The sequence below is a fragment of the Pseudopipra pipra genome, chromosome 3, assembly GCF_036250125.1.
Source record: "Pseudopipra pipra isolate bDixPip1 chromosome 3, bDixPip1.hap1, whole genome shotgun sequence".
NCBI lineage: Eukaryota > Metazoa > Chordata > Aves > Passeriformes > Pipridae > Pseudopipra > Pseudopipra pipra.
Genome location: NC_087551.1, coordinates 110,791,250 through 110,812,181, shown reverse-complemented (window position 1 = coordinate 110,812,181; position 20,932 = coordinate 110,791,250). Strand labels below are relative to the sequence as shown.

Here is a 20,932-nt window from a genome sequence, read left to right as displayed (position 1 = left end):
ACAGCCTCTACATGGTGTATCTCGAGACATGCTTCGCATTTACTAGAAGTGTGTCCTGTTCAGCTTAGGTATGTGTCCTTTGAAACAATCATTCTAAAAGCAAGTGTTGAAGAAAACCCATTTATGCTGCATGAAAGATCTGTCCTCTGGGGCCCTTCTTCTGAAAACAAGAAAAGATCTCCATAGTTTTTCCTCTGCAATGTGACCTCTTACCAGTAGCTTCCTACTTTGATTTGTCTGGAGGAAAATATGTGGCTTAGGTTGAAGGACTGACTCCTTTCCAGGCCAGCCACATTTCCCACTCAAAACCTGCTTGCACTTGAGGTTTCTTTGCAGTGAAATCCACTGTCTCCCACCAGCACTGCTGGGTGCATTGTGTGAAGCACCTCCAAAGCACTTTTTCTTCTCTTCCTACTCAAGCCCTCTGCGTTGTGCTGTGGGTGGTGGTGTCCACAGCACAAGCCTTTTCCTACCTAATTGCTGAACACAGAGGTGAACATGCTCACTTTTCATGTCTTGTAAAGGTTTTTCAAACCACCACAGATGTGAAACGAGGAAGCAGGATTCCACTGCCTGAGTTAAGGGCACTGAGGCACTCCAGGGCACATGGGACATTTACAGGAATCATGCAGGACCTGGGGTAGAACTAGAGATTTCTGGAGCCTTGGCTCAGTTAGCCCATGTGCCCTTCCTGCCCCATGTCCCCTGAGAAAGAAGACAGCAAAGAGCAGGACAAGTTTGTGATCTCTGAAAACCACCAGAAAAGAAAGGAACATCGAGCTGGAAGGCCAGGGATCTACTGATACATGTGACCACTTCTAGATGCCTGTTGTGCATCGGGGCATCAGTTCTCAGATGGGATCAGCTGTGGGAAAACACTGTCAGGGCATTCATAATCATATCTCTTGCACCTCTAATCTTACAGTGTGATGTTAATTATTAATTGAAAGTGGCACTGGGCCAAATTCTAATGGCACTGGAGTGCTATAAACCTGGAATAATTCTGCTTAAGAATGTGGCTTTTCTCCTGTGCAGTCAAGATTGTAATGCTGACAGGTAACAAACACAGTGGAAGGAGTCAGCAACTTTGGGCCTGATTGAGAACTTCCTTTGTGAAGTCTGGGTGGGTCTTTTACCAGCTGTACTGAAGACACGAAATTACCACGTTCGTCTCTGTAATATTCCTCCAATGTGGACTTAGGTAGTTGATAACAGCAATGCCATCATGTGCCATTCAGGAGGCAAATTTTGCTGCTATAATAATATTTCAAAGATGGAAAGTCTGGTGCTGGTTGGTTGATGCTCCACGGAAAGCTCAGCAGCATTCCTTATATATTGCAAGACATGAGAGGGACCAGCTTCTTTTCCCATTGCAGAAATGGGCTCCAGCATCTTCCCACTGTGCCTAACGCTTCTACTATGTTATGTTTATGGTTCTCCACTCTCTGTAAGTAAATCCTAATTTCTACAGACTCTGAGTAAAACCCGAATTCTACAGGCTCCTCTCAGTTCACAGACATCTCATACCTTATAGTGACTGTATTTCATTCTCTTTCAGGTGGGGAACCACTCCAGTGGAGCTGGTAAGTGCTGTGTGAGCTGGTTTGAGTTTTGAAGCTTCTTGTGCTTTGAAGTTTCTTGTGCTTGCATGTGCCACCACATCCGAACACATAACGTTTTGTCTTGTCTTGCAGATGCTGAAGCTGGTGAGATATTCAAAGACATTCCAGACATCAACTTAGGTGAGTTCACGTCCAGATTCTGATGAGGCCTGAAAAGCTGTGAGCAAAATGCTGAATTTTCTGTATTGTAAAAAAGATTAATGATAGGTAGCTCACAGTAACAAGAGAAATATGATCAAGTGAGCTCTGAGTTACCTTCCTCTGGCTATGACACCTGAATCTATGCCAGGACTATGACCCTATGTAAACAAGGGATGCAGAAGTCTTTAATTTCTGAAGTTTGGACAGACCCATGGTGTTACGATAGAAACACATTGTATCAATTGGAAGGGATCTGGAGTCCCAAAGCGTTTTCTACCCATCTTTATATGATTTTGATAAAGTTTTTCAAAGATGGAAAACAACTTAGATGTTTATTGAGCTTCTATGTAAGTAGGAAGAAATCAGAGGGAAGAGACACAACACACTGTACTGTCTTCCTCCATGATTTTTATTTCCTGCAAATTTCCATCAAATATTTCTTTTGATGGTGCACTGTGCAATATTCTTCCTCATGCATTGCTTGACATTACTATGTTCTCCAGAGCACTGTCTCACTTCATGACTGTTGTCACTGCCTGAGAGCAAGCAAGATGTTATCAAAAGAGACATAGATAGTGGTGGCCACCAGATTTCTGCCACCACAAATGCAGACATTGCCAAGTGTAAATATTGAGTAGAAACTGCTGTTACTTTTATTATTACCTATATTTGAGTGTATAGAGGCTGGTCCTTACATATTTTCTGTAAACACTCAGGTACATTAACCTTGTATAAGTAGATTCAATATGGTTTATGAAATGAAATATATTTGATCTTTCATTTACATTGTCTTTCATTAAATTGCTTTCCAGCTGCTGGACAGGACCTCTTTCAGGGTGATATCATGCTCCCTGTAAGTAGTTAAAACTTTCTGTCACTTGTATTTTTGCTGCAAATCTGCTCATCTCCCCACAGCAGATGCATCACCAGCTGTTAATTCCATTTTCAGAAAGATCAGCGAAATGCTCTTAGAAATGAGACTTACAGGTGGAAGTTCCCCGTTCCCTATATTCTGGGTGATGACCTAGGTAATTGAGACACTTCATTCAGATTTTATCTCCAATCCTTATTTGCACTGGAGTCACTGTAATAAAAAAATCTCCCTTTTTCAGAACTGGTTCTCTCATACTGAAATTTTAAAATTCACTAATAACAAGATAAACTAACTTGTTTATGTCAAAACCATTTTTATTTCTTCTACAGCTAACATAACAAAACACAATTTAATCAGATTCAGTAATTTTTCTCTTCAATTATTTTTCTTTTCAATCATTTTTCTTTTGAATAATTTTTCTTTTGGTCCCCTGTGTGTGTCTGTGTACATATGTTACCTCTCTAGAGGGAATGATCTGCGGTTTGTTAAAGGTATCTTCCCTATGCATGTTTTCCAGATCTGAATGCCAAAGCAGTAATTCTCCAGGCATTTGAAATGTTCCGCCTGAAGTCCTGCGTTGATTTCAAGCCATATGAAGGAGAAAGAACCTACATAATCTTTAGAAAAGAAGATGGGTAAGGGTTATATCAGTTTCTGTTTAGTTTTGCTGTGCAGAATCAGCAGGGAATTAATTCCATTTGACTTCAGCAGTCTAAAGGCTCACTGTCAGCAGAGGAAAAGAGGCCACCGAGAAAACAATCCATCTTACCTTTTTAGACACAAAACTTGTAAGATGCTGCCTCCCTCTGCTGACTGCAGAGGCTACTCAGACAATGGACTTGGAATGGGAATCTGATGTTTGTTTGGATGGTTACTCTTCAGTGAGGTGAATCCCAGCATTGTTGTGTTTTCCTCAGCTGCTTCCACTTCACTACCAAGGGTTGTTTTCCATTTCAGTGGAGGGTGAAACAACCCCCATGTGCACCCTCTTGAATTACCAAGGATGTGAATAGCTAGAATTTAGATTTTGAAATCTTTACAAGACAGATCAAAAAAAGCTGTGAAAAGCCAGTTTATTTTAATATTTCTGTTATGTTAATATGTTGATATGGCTCTTTTTTAATGAATGCTTCTCTCAAAATCTGAAAGGGTTTTGTACACAAAGATTCAATTTTTCAGGAACTGGAAGGATTTATTTTATTTCCTGCAGCTAAATGTCTTTTGAAAGAAAATCCAGAAAAGCACAAAAATTTTCTCACTATATCAGCTGTGAATATTTCTTGTTCTCCCAGAACTTCAGGTCTATAGGCACTGTTATCAGGTCTATAGGCACTGACATTTTTGCCCTCAGCCTTTCCTTGGGTAATGTGTTCTATGACGTTTCTCTTACAAGACCACAAGCACCACAATTTTTGGCAAGTTGGTGATGGAGAGCCTGATACTGGAAACGCCCTGGTAGCAGCTATTCACGAGACCATAGGCTCAAGCTCTTTGTTTTCAGTGCCCACATTAGTGTATTCAGAGCTCCTTAGTAAACTCAACCAGACGCTGCTTTGTGATGAGCAAATGAAGCTGCAGCCAAAGCAGATGCTCTTCAGCACTTGCCTCTCACATCAGTCTAGGGCTCCCCTAAAAAGTTCCCAGTGAGTTGGTTGAGGAGCTCCTTTACTTGTTACTTATGATTAGCATCTGCTGAATTGTGGATGAGGGGCTTGTCACTCACAGAAAAATGTACTTTCACACCTCTGTCCAACGCAAGGCATGGTTGCTGTTAAAAAGAACCAGATACAGCTATTCTAAATCCTCTTGGATCATTTCTCTAGCCCAAGTGATTGCAGGCCAGCTCAGTCTGTCTCGATGAGTTTACTGATTCTCTGTGTGTATTATGCTTCTTGGCAAAATGGCAGCTGATGTAGGACTAAACTTCTGTGTATCTCAAAACTCCGTGGTGAGCTTGTCTAACACAGAGGATAAGTGAAATACTGGCCTCATGCAAGTGATAGTGTGGTTTTGGAGGTTAGTCTGCTTTCAGAGTGCAGGATCTGTAGAGTATCAAGGCATGTGGTCATCATCTAAATAATGATTTATATTACTGCTTTTGTATTTAAAACTTTTATTATATTAATTTTAACTTAGTGAACACACACAGAACTTAAATACAGAGAAGAAATCTCTACTTAACAGAGAGTAAGCTCTCTCTCTTCCTCAGGTGCTGGTCCATGGTGGGGGACCAGCATACTGGACAGACCCTCTCAATTGGGGAAAGGTGTGACTACAGAGCAATTGTGGAACATGAAATCCTGCATGCTTTAGGATTTTACCATGAGCAGTCAAGGATGGACCGGGATGACTACGTGAAAATCTGGTGGGATGAAATTATTGAAGGTAGGTATTAACCTTCAAATCAGATTTTGTAAAGTGCAGATGTATCTGTATCTCATTTTCACTCCTAAATTTTAAGACCTTCCTAAAGGTATAATTTTAGAAGCACCTAAGACCACTGTAAATCAACAAATTCTGGTACAACTTCTGGTCAAAGACCAGAGACCGTCTAAGGCCAGAAGTGAGAGGCCCTGCTTGGGAGTCAGAGGACTTCATTTTACCTTGGCTCCAGGACTGGTATGATCTCTAAATTTTGAACAAATCGTTTCACCTCTCTCTGAGTCTGTTTCCTTTTGCCATTTAATGCAAATTGTAAACTTATTTAGATGGTGAGCTTTGAGGTGACTCTTCTTTAATCAAAGGTCCTCTCAAAATCTGAAAGGTTTTTATATTCAGAGATTCAGGCTTTCCTGAAACTGGAAATACTCCCTTTGCACATGAAGAAGCCTCAAAATTATTAGTTCAGATGGGACACATAAAACAGAATTCTATCCTGCTCTCTTCTGCCCAGTGTCTCTCTGCAGGTTCTTTCCTTCAGGCTTAGTATCATCAGATTCAGTGGCTTTATGAGTTTCAGCAAACTTCACAGGCCCCTGGTCCCTAGAAGGCAGTTTCTCCTGTTGTCCTCTGTGAGATCTGGTTCTGTATTACTTAATGATAATTTATTTGAAAAGGAGTGACTAAAAGAGGGTATTTCTTTTTAATTTTTGATAAAAGGTGCAATTCAAGTGTCTGTAAGAAAACGATCCCAAGCTCTTATATAATCTCAAACCTTGGACTGAAGACCTTTGCAATCTGCAGAAGGGAAGGGCACTCTTTATGCAGAGAATCTGTAATTATCCATCAGCACAGTCATGTGCTGTTTCTTCTTTGAGAAAGAATGCCAACTATTCTGAAAATATTATTTGTAGTTGAAAATGCTGGTAATCTCTCTTTGCTTTTTTTTAGCAAAGCATGTGAAATGTCTCCCTCTCTCTGCCCTAGCAGACACTTTCATAAGGAAAAACTTTCTCTCAGGACAAATTATTTCACCAAGAAACCATGAGAAACATGTTTCCAAAAGATATTTCAATAGAAATATCATATCAATATTGTAAATCTAGGGTAAAAATATCTTTCTTTTTTTCTCCAGATTGCTAATGAATTCTTTGCTTCAAAGAAAAACAGAACCTGGAGGCACTCCAGGACTGTCATATCTGTCCCCTTAGTGAGCGAAGGACTCCAGGGCTTCTCCTTGTCCATATATGATCTAATATCCTGGGAAATGTTTGCATCAATATTCACAGGTTCTGCAATGGATACATTAATCTTAAATACATTAATCATTAAGCTTAATCCTTCAGGATCCTTACTATTAGACTGTCTATTCTGACCTTCTAGGTATCCCATTCTTTATAGCTCATTGATATTTGATCTTGAACTTGCTGAAATCACTTGTGGGGGCACAGAACTGCAATCTAAAGGCACTGCTTTGTTGTCCAAATGACAAACAGAAATCTTGCTAAGTTTGAATATTATAAAGTAATTGCTTTTGAGTATATCAATTCTGCCTCAGGAAACTGTATCCAAGGGGCCATGCTAAAGCCATTCCTTTCCAATATCTTTAAAAATGAAGCACTTTTCTGTTCTTTTATTAGGCAGAGAGCACAATTTTGCGAAGTATGATGACAGCTACATCACTGACCTGAACACCCCCTATGACTACGAATCACTGATGCACTATGCACCATTTTCATTTAACAAAAATGCCAGCGTCCCCACAATCACAGCAAAGATACCAGCATTTGATGACATAATTGGACAACGTCTAGACTTCAGTGCCATTGATCTGGAAAGACTGAATCGCATGTACAACTGCAGTAAGTCATAATTTAACCATGGCAAACTCTTTCTTTGATTATACTTGAGCCAGGCTGGTTCACCTCCCTTACATGTTTAAAACCACAAAAAATCTTCTCAGGTGTGCTTGAGGACAGGACCTGTGGTGTGCAGGCACAGTTTATTCCCTCCTCATACCTCTCTTTGGTTCTCCTGTCATTACTCTTGTAAAAGTTAATTAGTCAAGGAAAGTCATTCTGTTCATATCTTTTCTTCCACACTGCTCCTGGGGGTTCAGACCTGTGGTTGTGTTCTGCTGGTGTGTGGGCAGCTTTGTTGTGCTTTTGTGAGGTGAATGCAGCTGCACTTTGTCCTCTTTTACTGACATTTGGTCTTAATTAGATTATTTTGTACCTGAGATTGGCCAAGTCTAGAGTCCAACACTGTCTATTTTGCTAATCTGGTTGAAGATGTTATCACTGATCATGGTTGTCACTGAGAAGTTATTGTCCCCAGTGATCTGTCAGCAGAAGCATCACCTTAGCTGAACTGGCCTAAGGTAACTGCATGGACTTTGCTTGAAGTGGAAGAACAGCTCTCATGCTCATCAAGCAGATAAGTGAGACATAATGAGCAATAACCTCAGCCAAGGAATGGTTAAATACACCACCCAGGGTCAGAGAGGGACTTATCTCTCCAAGGCTGACAAACAAGCACAAAGACACCATCAGTCACTACCACACGGGTGCTTGTTAACCTTCTGCAAAGTGGTCAAATGTTGTTTTTAGGCAGGGAATCTCTCCAGAAATCAAATGTTTCCTCTTTTGAGCTGTTGAGCTCACATCTGCTAATGTGAGGATTGTCTTCTCTACAGGACGTTTATACTAGTGTAAACAAAACTACCGAAAAATAGAGCAGAAATTACTCAGAGATGACCGTGTGTGCATTTTTTTTTCAGCTTCAACTCACACCTTTCTGGACCAGTGTTCTTTTGAGTTTGACAACATCTGTGGTATGATTCAGGGCACCACAGATGACCTAGACTGGGTCCATCAACTGAACAATGTGACAGGGCAGGAGGACCACACACTTTCTGGGCGCTGTAGAGGTAAACCAAAGTAACAGAACACTTTTCTATTCTATGGAAAAAGGCTTAGCTGGAGTAACAGCCCTTGTGCATATCTGTGTGCTTTAAATACAGTCTTTAACAACTTCTCTGAACCTGTTGTTGTCAACCCTTGACACAATCCAGCACTGACTGCTCTAAAAACACAAGATTAAATAACCATATTTAAGACACAACCCAGAAAACATCTGAGTTGTAATTTTTTCAGTTAAGCAAAAAGCCCTTTTTCTTCTCACTTGTCTTGACCCTTTGAGTGTGAGTTTATGTTTGCACTCGTGCTCTCAACAAAGTTTTTCAACTCAGTGTAATGTTCTCCACACCAGCAAAATAAAAGGGGACAAAGAACAATCTTAACTAGAGCCCATTTAAATATAACATGGACAATAATTTACTGCAACTTCCAAAGTCTGAGTAAGAGTTTTGTTGCCTCATGATAAGAATGAAACAGCACTCATAGCCACTCATAAATGTGTTTGCAATGCACATTGTTAGTTAAGCTTGATGAATGCTGGTTGTGGAGGTAGAAGAAAGTTGCAAAGTATTTTATGATAGTAATTTACAGATAATTTTTCTTTTCAAATGGTAATTTTGCCATTTTTTTAAAGGAATAAGATCTCAAAAAGATTGGAGCCAGCCCCAGTCACAGTCACAGGGTGCTGGCTTACAACTGAGAATAAAGACTAAATCACAGCAGACAGTTCTGAAAAGCAAAAGCCTTATTTGTTATTATTTAGACAGGGCAAACTACTACACACTTGCAAACAAAAAATTACTTCTGTGGTAAATTTTGCCTAAGTATGGGAGGAAAGAACCCTGACCGAAAGCATGTTCAATTATGCTTTGTTAGTCTTTGATAAAGGGAAACATTGACTTGCTGCACTCAGGAGTAGGTTATTCCCCTCATGTGACCCACCCACTGGAAAAAAAACAGATCCCCAACTTCTTACAATGCTGGTACTTGTCAGAGGGGTCCAAGAATACAATATAACTCAAGAAAACCATCTGACAGCTTCTAGAAATACATGCTTCTAACCCCCACTGACTCTTAATTCTCTCTCTCTTTTTTCTCACTCTGTACAATATAATTGTAACTGAGAAAATAATTTAACTGAATTGTTTGAGTTTATTGGGAAAAATCCAATCTGTCTGAACTGGGCATTTAACTTGCACTTGGGCTTTAGCTTCTATTGACTCACTACAAAATAAGCATTGAAGAGTTAATGGAAAGGGATGGGTGCCTCTGAGAATCTCCAGAGTGTTGAAATTAATTGCATGAATAGGGAATGTCTCTCCTGCTGGTGCCTCCAAAGGGTCATTGACTCCATCAGGAATTTAGACCTTTTTTGATAACTGGTTCTGCAGTCATCTCATGTGGGGGTAAATTCTGAGTTTCTAACAGACGTGGATCATATTTCTCCCAGATAGTTTTGATATCCTGGGTTTTTTGACTTATTGCCAGCTAAAATGAAGGAGGGAAAGTACAGCTTAACATTTAGGGAGTCTACTGAAGTCTTCTAGGGCCATATTTTAATTGACATAGATGCTTAATGTTGCCTTTATTTGACTTTCTTATAAAAAAAGATGTAGAGTCCAGATCATTTGGGGGTTTGTTACTATAATAATTTCAACAACAGGCTCCCAGCCCTGTTTCTCACTTGAAGCAAGAGTGATGATGCTTACGTTTAATACAGTTAAATTTAAAGTGAAGTGTCACACATTGCATAGAGCAATTAGGTACCTTTGGCAAGGTTTCTATGGATATGAGTTCAAAGCATTGCTACCATGTGGGAGGGAATGGAGAGTATTCCCCTGACCTGGTTAGAGAGAACCTGATAAACAGCTCAAACAGCTCCACTAACCATGCAGGAGACTGTTCTGCCTTCATGCAGCTACAGTACTGTTGGAACTGTTGGAACGAGATGATCTTTAAGGTCCTTTCCAACCCAAACCATCCTGTGATTCTCTGTTATGTTATCTTGGACAAGACTCCATGGAACCAGCCCCCAACAGAGGAAACTTTCACTCAACAGCTAAAAGAATTTCACTTATTAGTTTAACCATTAACTATAAAGAATAGTTAAGAATAAGTAAAAAGCAACACAATACAGATAAGACAAGACATCACAACTTCATATCTTATACCAAGATATGTTATGTGTGCAAATGGTAAATCCTTGTAAATATAAGGATAAAAGTAAACACTGCAAATCTAAAGTAAAATACACCTCACAAAATGTTAACGGGAAATTAAACTAGAGGGGCAGGAATTCTTAAATAATTTCCCCAGACTGAGAAATTGAGTTTCGGAATCTTTGGGCAAGCTATAAAAAAATTGCTTCTTCATGTTCAAGGTCAGGACAGTGCTAATTTTGTGTCCAATCCTTTTTTATTATCATTATTGCTGATAAGAAATTATTTTTACAAGGTAATATAACATACAATCTCTAAGAATCTCATCTTTAGATTATCTTCATTATAAATGAAGAAAAAAAAATGTATTTACTTGTTACTTGTGGTCAGCACTGAATCCTCTGTCTCATACGTTTCTAACATTCCTGAGGAATACAACTTCCAGTTAGACCAACTAACGCAAAGTTGACATGAGCCGACAGCAAGTTCCATAAATGTGCTAAACTGCTACTCCTCTTCTTATCCTGGTCTGTCTTGGATGGTTATCACATAACATTTCCTCTACTATTCATGTTAAGTATGAATGTTAAGTATTACTCTTCTGATTTTTGAAAGAGTGCAGTTGAAATGATAAATTTACAACATGAAGTTAGTGAAAAATCTGGAAAGAGACAGTGACAGTCTACCCTTTCTCCCCAGATGCTGGCCATTTCATGTACTTCGACACCAGCTCTGGCACAGCAGATGAGGTGGCAGTCCTGGAGTCTCGAATCCTTTATCCAAAGAGAACTCAGCAGTGCCTCCAGTTCTTCTACAGGACCACAGGAAGCATTTCTGACAAGCTGATCATCTGGCTTAAAGAGGATGATGGCACTGGGAATGTTCGCAAGATGAGGAAAATCCAAACCTTTCAAGGTAGTTTTGGAAATTAGCTGAATATTTGGGTGGAGGGGACGAGTTGTCTTACTCTAACCATCAATGCAGATGATTGGCTGAGAAACCCAAAAATTTTCCCGAAGCTACCACAATGTCTTGCAATATGGCTAAGGATTTTGGTATCACAGGAGGGCATTTAGCAGACAAACTGTGGTTGTAATAATGTAATTTAGGTGCTTCACAGCAGAAGTCACAACATTCCTAATATTATGTTATGCTTGGTGATTGAGAGGAATTCCAAGCTGTTCTGGAGATCAGTGGACTATATCTCCACTGGTTATATGATCTAACACTGAGCTGCTCAAATGTAAGTACTTGTGCTCCTCTGCAGTCAATAAGAATCCCAGTCTGACTTTTAGATGATCAGAAATATAAAAGCATATGCAGTTTTGGAAATGTGAACTGGATTCCCACTTCATGTGATTTTATTAAATAGGACAAATTCTGCCACCACTAGACCATGTTCGAGGTTGTCAAAACTCAAGACCTTCTATAACTGGATCTGCCTATATCAGGCTGCAGCAGTTTGCAGGGAAGGATAAATCCCTGCGAAAGTGTCAGGCACAGCTAATTCTAACACAGTGGGTCATTGATTCCCACCCTTTTGTTTTGTCTTAGCCCTTAGCTTGTTGCTCTTTATACTAGGGACTGTCATTCCCTAACATGTGAACAGTTCCTTGTACAAAATGTCCAAAGCATTTGGATGATAAAGCAATGTGGATATATTATAATCACAATATCAGCTTAAGATCTCTCACCTTCAGGTCTTCATGAGAGGTCCAGTTACCTAAAAATGCAGCTGGGATGGATGGCTAGGAACTAGTTACTTCGTGATTCCTCTAATCACACTGATGGCAGTGTTTTGCTTTCCTTTCGCCAAAGCTGACAGTGACTCCAACTGGAAAATTGCCCATGTAACCCTCCATGCTCAGAAGAAGTTCCGTTACCTCTTCCAAGGACTAAAGGGCAACCCCAGCTCTTCATCCGGTGGGATTGCTATCGATGACATCACCCTGACAGAGACCCCCTGTCCCACAGCCGTGTGGGTCATTCCTAATTTCAGCAAAATCCTTGAGAACACATCCATTAGTGTTATTCGAAGCCCTCGCTTTTATAGCCCTGAGGGTTATGGATTTGGCATAACTGTGATCCCCAACTATAACAGCGCTGGCTACGCTCGCATCGCCTTTCACCTGTGCAGTGGAGAGAACGATGCTGTGCTGGAGTGGCCGGCCCTGAACCGCCAAGCCACGCTCACAGTGCTGGACCAGGACCCCGACGTCTTGAAAAGGATGTCCTCGAGCAAAAGCTTCACCACAAGCAAAGACCATGTTAGCTCAGGTGAGTGTGTCTGCCTGGGGGAATGCTGACAATGAGAGCCAAGGAATCCAATCCTACTGAGTGTAGGACTCAGAGCTGAGCAACCTCAACTCCATTTCCCAGTTTGAGACACTTTCCTGAGTACGACTTCCCTGTGTGTGATTCAGAATCTCTGTCTGTAGAAGATCATGTAATGTGAAAAGTGGCACATATAAGGTTGGTGTTATTATGAACAATGCCTGGGATGTCTGAGTTTGACCCTAAATACAGAGTTCTCACAAGAGCTGGCAACTCCCATTCTACCTGTGGTTTGTTCACTATGGGAGGTGACATATCACCACAGACTGGTGCAATGCCAGCAGGGTGCTGTATCCATTACTAAAAAAATAATTTTAGTTAAAGCTCCATTTTGGAAGCTCAGTTAACTTCAACATATTTGATTAACTTCAACAAACATAGTCTGAATGCACAGCATTTACACTGTAGCTGCATTTAAGAAAAAAATACATGAAAATACCTGCAAGATCTGTCTGCACCACTTGAAGCCTTTCTTGCTTGGCTGGGAGTAGACTGCAGAGTATGAACTCTTTCAAACAGGGACCACCTTTTAACTCCAGGTTTATATAACATGTAACACCATAAATTCACATCCAGCCCTAGGATTTCCCATGGATGTGTTAATTCAGAAATGTTCAGCCTGGAGAGGAGAAGGCTGAGCCCTTCAGTACCTGTAGCCCTTCAGTTCCTGAAGGGAGCCTACAAAAAAGATGGAGGGAGATTATTCACAGAAGTATGGAGTCACAGGACAAGGAGGAATTGGCTTCAAACTGAAACAGAGTAGGTGGTGAGGCACTGGAACGGGTTGACCAGAGAAGTTGTGGATGCCCCATCCCTGGTGTGTTCAAGGCTAGGTTGGATGGGGCTCTGAGCAACCTGGTCTAGTGGAAGGTGTTCCTGCCCATGGCAGGGGGGTTGGAACTAGGTGAGCTTTAAGGTCCCTTCCAACCCGAATAGTTCTATGATTCTATGAAAGAAATAAGAATAATAGGACAATGTTAGGTTTGCTACAGAATGAAATACTAGGAATGAATCTTCATCCCTTTCCATTTTTCCCAGTGGAAATTTAGTATATATTTTTTCAATATGACATTTAAAACCTTAAGTACGAGTATGTTTAACAGAACCATGGAAATTACCAAAATCTGATAAACCCTAAACCATAAGTACTTAAAAACTAATGGAGGAATGTCTTTATGCAGGAGGGAGCTCTGAGCTGGTGACAATGAGGAGGTAACTGATGTTTGATTAGTCCTCAATGAAAGAGGAGTTGTGAATTTCAATGCCCTCACATAGACTAGGAATCCTCATGCAGACCATACTTAAGGATCTGCTGGCACCCTTAGTTTGTCAGTCTTCTGTGGTTTGTTTGGGCATTTTAGCTCTGAACTCGATTTTATAGATCCCATTTAACACTTTAATGCAAAAAAAGTCATGTCATACTGCCAGCTGCAAAACTTTGTGGTTCTTATTCATCACTCATAATCTCTTTGCAGATGGTAGTGGAGTTGTAATATGGGATAAACCATCAATTTCTGGAACGTTTGATGAATCATGCAATTGCAACAGAACTGTATCCTGGGGGTGGAGTAACTTCATATCCCACAGCGAGATGAGACGGAGAAGCTTCCTGAAAAATGATGACCTGATTATTTTTGCAGAATTTAATGGTAAAGACCCTTTTCCTTATTCTCCTTACGAAGTGGGTGATTCTTTCTGTTTTCGCACATTCGAGTAACTACTACACCTATCTCCAAGTTCTCTTCTAATGAGGATCAACTTTAAAAAGCATTTCTGTGTCTTAGTTTCAGGTGGGTGATGTTGACTAAAGTGATTATGAGTTCAGAGGGATCTAAATGGCAGCAAGTTTTGGAAGGTTAACTTCTCAGACAGCTTTAAGCACCCTGACCAGTAGCTATGCCCATTTCTAACTAAAAGGCCATCCCCATTGTATTTATTTTCAAACACATGGGGTGTAATTTTTTGAAGTACATAGTATCACAGATTTACCTAACCAGTTTCAGTAATTTCAGTATTATTTTCTGTCTTGTGCTTTAAATACACAGAACATGCTGTGGAACAGCAAGAGTTCTTTAAAAGGCAAAAGGAGTACCCTCTGGTCCACAAAACACTGTGTGAGCCCCAGATAGGAGGTGTACTACATACAGCTTCACTCACTGATATCTGATGTCTTTCTCTCCACTTTCCTTTTCTAAAAGATATAATTCACCTCAATAACACTGAAGTTCCTGTTGAATCTGTACAATCTGCCCTCATGGGAGGCCTCATCCTTGAGAGGCAGAAGAGAGCAGCCCAGGATATGAAGCCTGTTCAAGACCAGCTGCCTTATCTGCAAGACCCCTGTGACCCAAACCCTTGCCAGAATGATGGGGTCTGTGTGAATGTGAAAGGAGAAGCAAGCTGCAGGTACCACAGACCTCTTCCCTCCTTGCTCTGTCTTTCTTCTTCAAATTATGCAGCTAATCAGTGTTCAGAGCTACAGATTTCAGAGGTCTAAGCTGTTAGATCTTCAAGGAACAGTAGAAAAAAAACACTTTGCCACAGTGACTGATTTCTACCAGCAGCCACAAGGGGAGGTTTCTTTGCATAAGGCAAAGGAAACCCATTTTGTGGTGCTTCCAGGGTATGTAAATAGCACCCAAACAAAGTGGGGATGTTGTGACATGAACTCCTCTAATGGGAACTGCTCATCCAGGATAGTGAATGTGAGGACCTTCAGGTGAGTCTATAGGGCAGGGCAAAACTCCCAATACGTGTATTTTTTTCCCAGGTGCCTATCAGGACAAGCCTTCTTCTTCACGGGTGAGAGGTGTGAGTCAAGACAGGTCCATGGGGACATCCTGGGAATGGCAATTGGTGGAATAGCTGGAACCATTGTCTTAACCATCGTCCTCATTTCCATGATGGCTAGAAGATAAAAAAACTGCGGGGGAATAAATCTCAACCTGGTGTTTTTCCATAGTTCATAAAACATTGGTTTTCAGTGAAAAATGATGAATAAAAGCTCTACCAACACCTTGGCAGAAATCTGCTTTCTCTGAGGGTTGTGGCGATTAAAATGTGTCATGTAGAACTGCTGTCTGATGGAAGTTCATGCAATGCCTTTCTCATGTGTTCTTTGAAAATTTCATTTCTTCATCCTATAGCAAGCAGCAGTGCTGAGAGTCCACGCATTTTCTCTCAGCCACAGTTCAAACTTAGATCAAATAACTGGTAGAACCTCTGAAAACACTGGTAAAAGTCACATAGAAGCATATATATAAAGATTTTAGAAGTGTTACTACAAAAATTGCTCAAGAAATCTAAAGGGTACAAATCCATAGTTATGTAAGCCAGTCATGGCTGGGCTTCACGAATGAAGATTTGGGAAGGCTCTATCCACGTTTGTCACAAGCACTCTGGTGGCTCATGAGGCCAATACGAGATAGGCATGTCCGATTGCAAAAGGCACAGCAGAAAGACTCCTTAGGTGGTATATTCTGCAAGACATGATTCTTTCTGTGTTGCCTTTTCTCCTCAAGAGTGATCCTGCGTGTGTTCTCAAAGGAAACGGCAGCGTTATAGATGGTGTGTCTCCAGGCCTCCCGATTGGAGGCCAGAGTAGACCAGTTATGATGATCAGGGAAATAATCTCACATTAAAGCTAGCAGTCTTTCTAAAAAGTCTCATCACATAAGGTTTTCAAATCTTCAAATGTAAATCTATTCTGTGGGCATAATCCAAGGGGTTTTTAAACATCTATAAAACTCGCATGATTTCAGCAGGCTCTGGATGAAATGGGAGCAGATTATCTGTTATCAAAGGGTAGAATCTGTCATGGCTGCCATTAAATTCTCATCTCTTTGGAAATCATCATTTTGAAAGTCAAGGAGAGCAGTGGGAAAATATGAAAATGAAGAGTGTGATGAATAAGGTGAATAACACCATTGAACTAACTGCAGATGTCAGGAAGTAACTGATCTAGTATGACCTAAGATCTCTGCTTTCAAGGGCTCTAACAGCTTTCACACCTGAAACTTGGATACCCAGGTTTCCTTCAAAAGCATTGCTTCTTGTTTGAAGCAGTTCAGAAAGCAAATAATCACAGAGGGTGACACTACCCTTGTACTTATCAGATACCTGACACAAGGGATGGCAGTCAAAGCAAAATGCACTCTCATGGCAGTAGTAGTACACAGAGGGCTGTTTTCGACTTGGGTTCATCCTGGTCCTCAGAGCAAGCTTGTGAATAGGGACAAGCCATCCATTTAACTGAGGCATTACCAGCAAGTTAATACTCTGCCTTTGGAATTAAATCAAAACAAACACTTATATCAATTTTTCTTGCAACGCACCTGACTGGCTGGACTCATAACAGGCAACAGATAATTACAGATTGGATTACCTTCTGCCAGATTCATCCCAAAGTTCTGGGAATAGGTTCACCATTGGTAAATATAGGCTTGATTCCCTCACAACCAAATGGTGCTGTACCACCTCACAGCAGTATTTGAAACTGGCCTCAAATCTAAATCTTCATGATTCCATCTATCATATTTTACATTAAATTTTGTACATTTGTATGTGTTATAGATACTTTGCAGGCTCTCTTATGGCCCTCTGCTTAAGACAGGAATCCTGCCTTTAAAGGTATAAAGGTTTGGAAATAACTGGTTCCACAAATGTAGTGTTAGAGCAATAATTTATATCAAACCATTCATCCTGCCTGGCACATAGTGATTTATATTCACTGCAGAGCTGACACTCTGAGCCCTCCAAGTGTGATTCTCCTCTGAGAGGATACCCAAACATACAGACTTTACACAAGACATTCCTTGTAGACTTAACACTACTATGCATTAAATAAATGCAGTCCTCCCTGTGGTAGAGGGCAGCAACCATCTCTGTCTTATCACATTACATATCAAGGGAAATATACAGGACAAATATTGTTAAGGATATAAAGCTTCCTTTTCTTCAAAAATATACCACATACGGCTTTCAGTACGTTCCATCTGAACGAAGACCACGCAGGAGTCATCACGGTCTTCACTTTAGCTCAGTCATAAGTGAAGGTCTGAAATGGACCTTCTCAGCTGGGAATTTTTGGTTCCAGAAAAGTCTTAAATAGACGGTGAAGACCACTATACCCTATGGCCTTTCCAGGCTGTAATACGAGGGCAGGAGAGAAGCTATGAGGTACTTGTGTATCTACACAGGCCTTTGGGATCATTCAGAGGGTTGACAGGGGAAATACCAAAACCACTGGACAACAACTGTGCATAGCACTGCAATTCATGGCTCAGTACTGCATATGCTAAGCACCCGCTCAAGGGCTGAGAATTTGTCACTCCCAATGTCCTTTCTCGCACTTGAAGGCCTTCAAATCTTTGTCATCTCTTCTGAGAGATTGGCAGACCCTGTAAAATTCCACCTCTCACAGCTTCCCTGCCTTACACATTAACGAGAAATGATTGTTCCAGAAGAATGCACCAAGGCACAGTTTAGTCAAAATGAAGCAGTCTACTTCTCCATGACTCCCAGGTACTTTTTGTGTGTGTCTTGGAAAGGGCAGAGGTCCTTTCAGAGTTATGTGATTTAGCATTTGCAGTGCTTCAGTTAAGCAAAGAATATGCCTTGGAAGTGTTTTCAGAGGAAGAGGTGGATGGCTCCGAAGAAGATACTCTGTATTTTCCTGTAAAACAAAGAACAGTGATAAGACATTAGGACAGATACCCTGGGACATGTTGGCAGTGTAAAGTAGGGATAGTTACCCCTGTGCTGATGACCCAGGTGGCTCTGATTTGCCCTGCAGCCCTGACACTGCCTGGATTACAGCAATACCAGCAACCACAGAACTCACCGTGTTTCGTGACACAGCCAGGATAAGTCAGCTTGGATGGCCACTCAAGTCATAGGACAGTGATTTACTCACACAAACGGAGGGACTTAGTGGTCCTCCTTGAGCATGGGGATGCATCCAGAACACAGGCTCTTGAGATGAATCCCAGCTCACTCCTCTTGTGAGCACAAGGCTACCTAAGACCCAAGTGCATGGAGCCTGAGAGCAGAGTGTGGAAGAGGGGAGTTTCAGGTGGCAGAAGCATGGAAAACAGTTGTGGGCAAGTCTCATTCTTCTGGTGGGAGGCTCCTGTGTCTGGCTAATGTGCTCATGTCTCCTTGTTCCATTATCTGACTAATAAACAGGCTTTTAAAAAGCACATGCTTGTCTACAGTAAACTCCTTCTTATCCTGCTTTGACCGTATCTCACCGTCTTCTCTGGACAATGTTTGGATGCAAAGACTACCCACTTAGGAGTGAAATTATATTTCCAGCAATGCTTTTTGCAAAATAAAGTCATAACTGAAATGGTGATGTCCATAAAATGACAGCCAGAGAACCTTTGCAGAGATACAGCTTTAGGGTGGTGAAGAGTACATAGAATAATAAATGAACTGTGTCACGATCTTATTAAGATCAAAACAAAGCTCAGTTAGTGGGTTTTAGAATTGGTGAAACATGCCACCTGTTTCAGAGACAGACAATTATACTGCTACCATTAAGCTACAATTGACTTCTTACAGCTTCTTTGCATTAGAAGATTAAATACCATTTATAGACGCATGGAGAGACAAACAGGCTGATAGATATCAGGACAGACAGACTCTGACAATGAGAACACAGGCAAAGCCCCTTGTCTGTGCTTCAGTAAGGGAGGTCTATTGTCACATACCTGTTTTCCCACATAAGTTGTTAAAGGTTCTTGAAAATGGGTAGCTCATAGCAAGCATTGGTGTCACCAGGATCAGGGAGGATGACTGAAAGAGAGAAAATTGGTTTTTGTCAAAAGCCTAGAACTTTTTTGTAGCCGCATTTGAGGCAGAAAAAAAAAATTCCAGTAAACTGTTGCTCAGTAATACAAGCAAGCAATTCACAGAGGGCCAAGTTAGATGTTTGTGAGGCATCAAGGTCACACATTTGTGTGTTTATGGTGGAGATGAAGGAGATCAGCTTTAAAAAAAACTACAGGACACAAATAGCTTGTCTCTAACTTTTGGTCAGGGAAGATAGCTTAGGCTCCAGAGCTATATCAGGCAGTACGGGGTTCTGGTCCCTCATCTGAGGCAGTATAGCCATTAAGATAAACAGAAAAGCTAAGATTTATGTGAATGGGGATTGTCCTTGATGGCCAATAGCCCGAGATAATCCGAGGCAAATTTAATTTGACACACTAGAGGGCATTAGAACACAACTCACTGCAGTCCTGATGGGAAGGAAGGAAGGAACTTTTTGCTGCTAAAATGAAGTTTCTTTTTCAGTTCTGGAGTGGTTTGAGAATTTAATTAGATTCCTCCAAAAGTTGTGTTAAAAAAAAGGCACGGAAAACACATCTTTTTCTGTTTGGTCCCTCCTCATTTGTTAGTTGTACCTTGATGGGGAATTGAGGCAGTGTTGTGTATTGTCACCTATATCATAAGGTGGTAGAGGCAAAAGGTAAATGAATCAAGTATAAAAAGTTCGACAAAAGACTTTACTATTGTTTTATTTGTTAATTATCAGACCTCAACAGGCTGGAGAAATGAGATGACAGGAATCCTATGAAGTCCAGCAGAGGGAAATGCAAAGTCCTCCTGTCCCTGGGGAGGAACAAACCCACATACCAAGACATGCTGGGGGTTCTCTGACTGGAACAGAGTGAAGGCAGAGCCAGACTTTTCTCCTTGGTGCCCAGTGAAAGGACAAGAGACATTGAAACAAATAGAAACACTGGAAATCCCACTTAAGAGGAAACTTTTCCACTGTGAGTGTGGTCAAACATAGGAAAAGGCTGCAGAGAGAGACTGTGGTGTCTCCATCCTTGGAGCTACTCAACCCCCAACTGGATAGAGCTCTGTGCTCTAGATGACCATGCTCTGAGTGGGAGGGTGGTACTAGATGATCTCTGGAGGTAATTTCCCACTTCAGCTGTTCTGTGATTCCTGTGGGAGCTGGAGTGATTTGATCCAATGCTGCTCTTCTGAACTGACAGTTCAACCTTAATGGACTCCTTAATTCCTTTCAGCCAATATACTCATCTTCTTAATTATCCTGGCTTTTAAGTCGGCTTCCTAGTCCTTTAGCAATACCTGTACAGGCTCTTCTGAATAAACCCTGTCCAGATACCAATATAAAATTAAGCTTTATTGTCATATAAGAATGATGGTAACACCATTGGGGGAGAGGGGAAGGTGGGTGTTGGAACCAGAAGATCTTTAAGGTCATTTCCAACTCAAATCATTCTATGATTCCTACACATCCTGGCATCTTTGGTAAATGCAGAAGTGCAAGTGGAAACAAGCATTTCTGTGTCAGAATACGCAGTTTACCCATCCTCATGCAGCCATCTCAGATAAAGGTATTTTATTCCTGTTGGCTGAAACTTTTCTACGATCTGTGTCTGGGAACGTGGCTCCTTTTGTGCAGAAGCGGAGATGAACACACCTTTGGCATCAGCAAGAAGAGGACAACAAACAACTCTGAGGGCA

The 20,932-nt window shown here is 41.0% G+C and overlaps 2 protein-coding genes across 4 annotated transcripts in view; one reads left to right on the top strand and one right to left on the bottom strand.

Annotated features, from left to right (window-relative positions):
• Positions 1-1,317: 1,317 nt before the first annotated feature.
• Positions 1,318-15,504, top strand: MEP1A (meprin A subunit alpha). Its single transcript, XM_064650698.1, has 14 exons — positions 1,318-1,447; positions 1,559-1,583; positions 1,695-1,742; positions 2,576-2,616; positions 2,713-2,791; positions 3,155-3,272; positions 4,847-5,022; positions 6,657-6,878; positions 7,796-7,945; positions 10,793-11,008; positions 11,912-12,370; positions 13,903-14,076; positions 14,626-14,833; positions 15,198-15,504. Exons 1-14 carry the CDS (start codon positions 1,379-1,381, stop codon positions 15,343-15,345), a joined length of 2,133 nt encoding a protein of 710 aa, XP_064506768.1. The 5' UTR covers positions 1,318-1,378; the 3' UTR covers positions 15,346-15,504.
• A 1,587-nt stretch (positions 15,505-17,091) lies between these two features.
• ADGRF5 (adhesion G protein-coupled receptor F5) overlaps positions 17,092-20,932 on the bottom strand; it is a 42,708-nt gene continuing 38,867 nt past the window's right edge. For all 3 annotated transcript variants that reach the window (XM_064650697.1, XM_064650696.1, XM_064650695.1), the window contains 2 exons: positions 19,141-19,225; positions 17,092-18,101 (listed from right to left, as the gene is read on the bottom strand). In XM_064650697.1, coding sequence (XP_064506767.1) covers positions 18,022-18,101; positions 19,141-19,225 — 165 coding nt within the window. In that variant the 3' untranslated portion in view covers positions 17,092-18,021. The remainder of the gene's footprint in view (positions 18,102-19,140; positions 19,226-20,932) is intronic.

Bases quoted from the DNA above. Each gene is read 5' to 3' on its own strand.
- MEP1A (XM_064650698.1), top strand. From the start codon at position 1,379: ATGGGCTCCAGCATCTTCCCACTGTGCCTAACGCTTCTACTATGTTAT. The intron at 2,792-3,154 runs GTAATTGAGACA...CATGTTTTCCAG, and splicing joins TATTCTGGGTGATGACCTAG to ATCTGAATGCCAAAGCAGTA. The intron at 3,273-4,846 runs GTAAGGGTTATA...TCTCTTCCTCAG, and splicing joins ATCTTTAGAAAAGAAGATGG to GTGCTGGTCCATGGTGGGGG.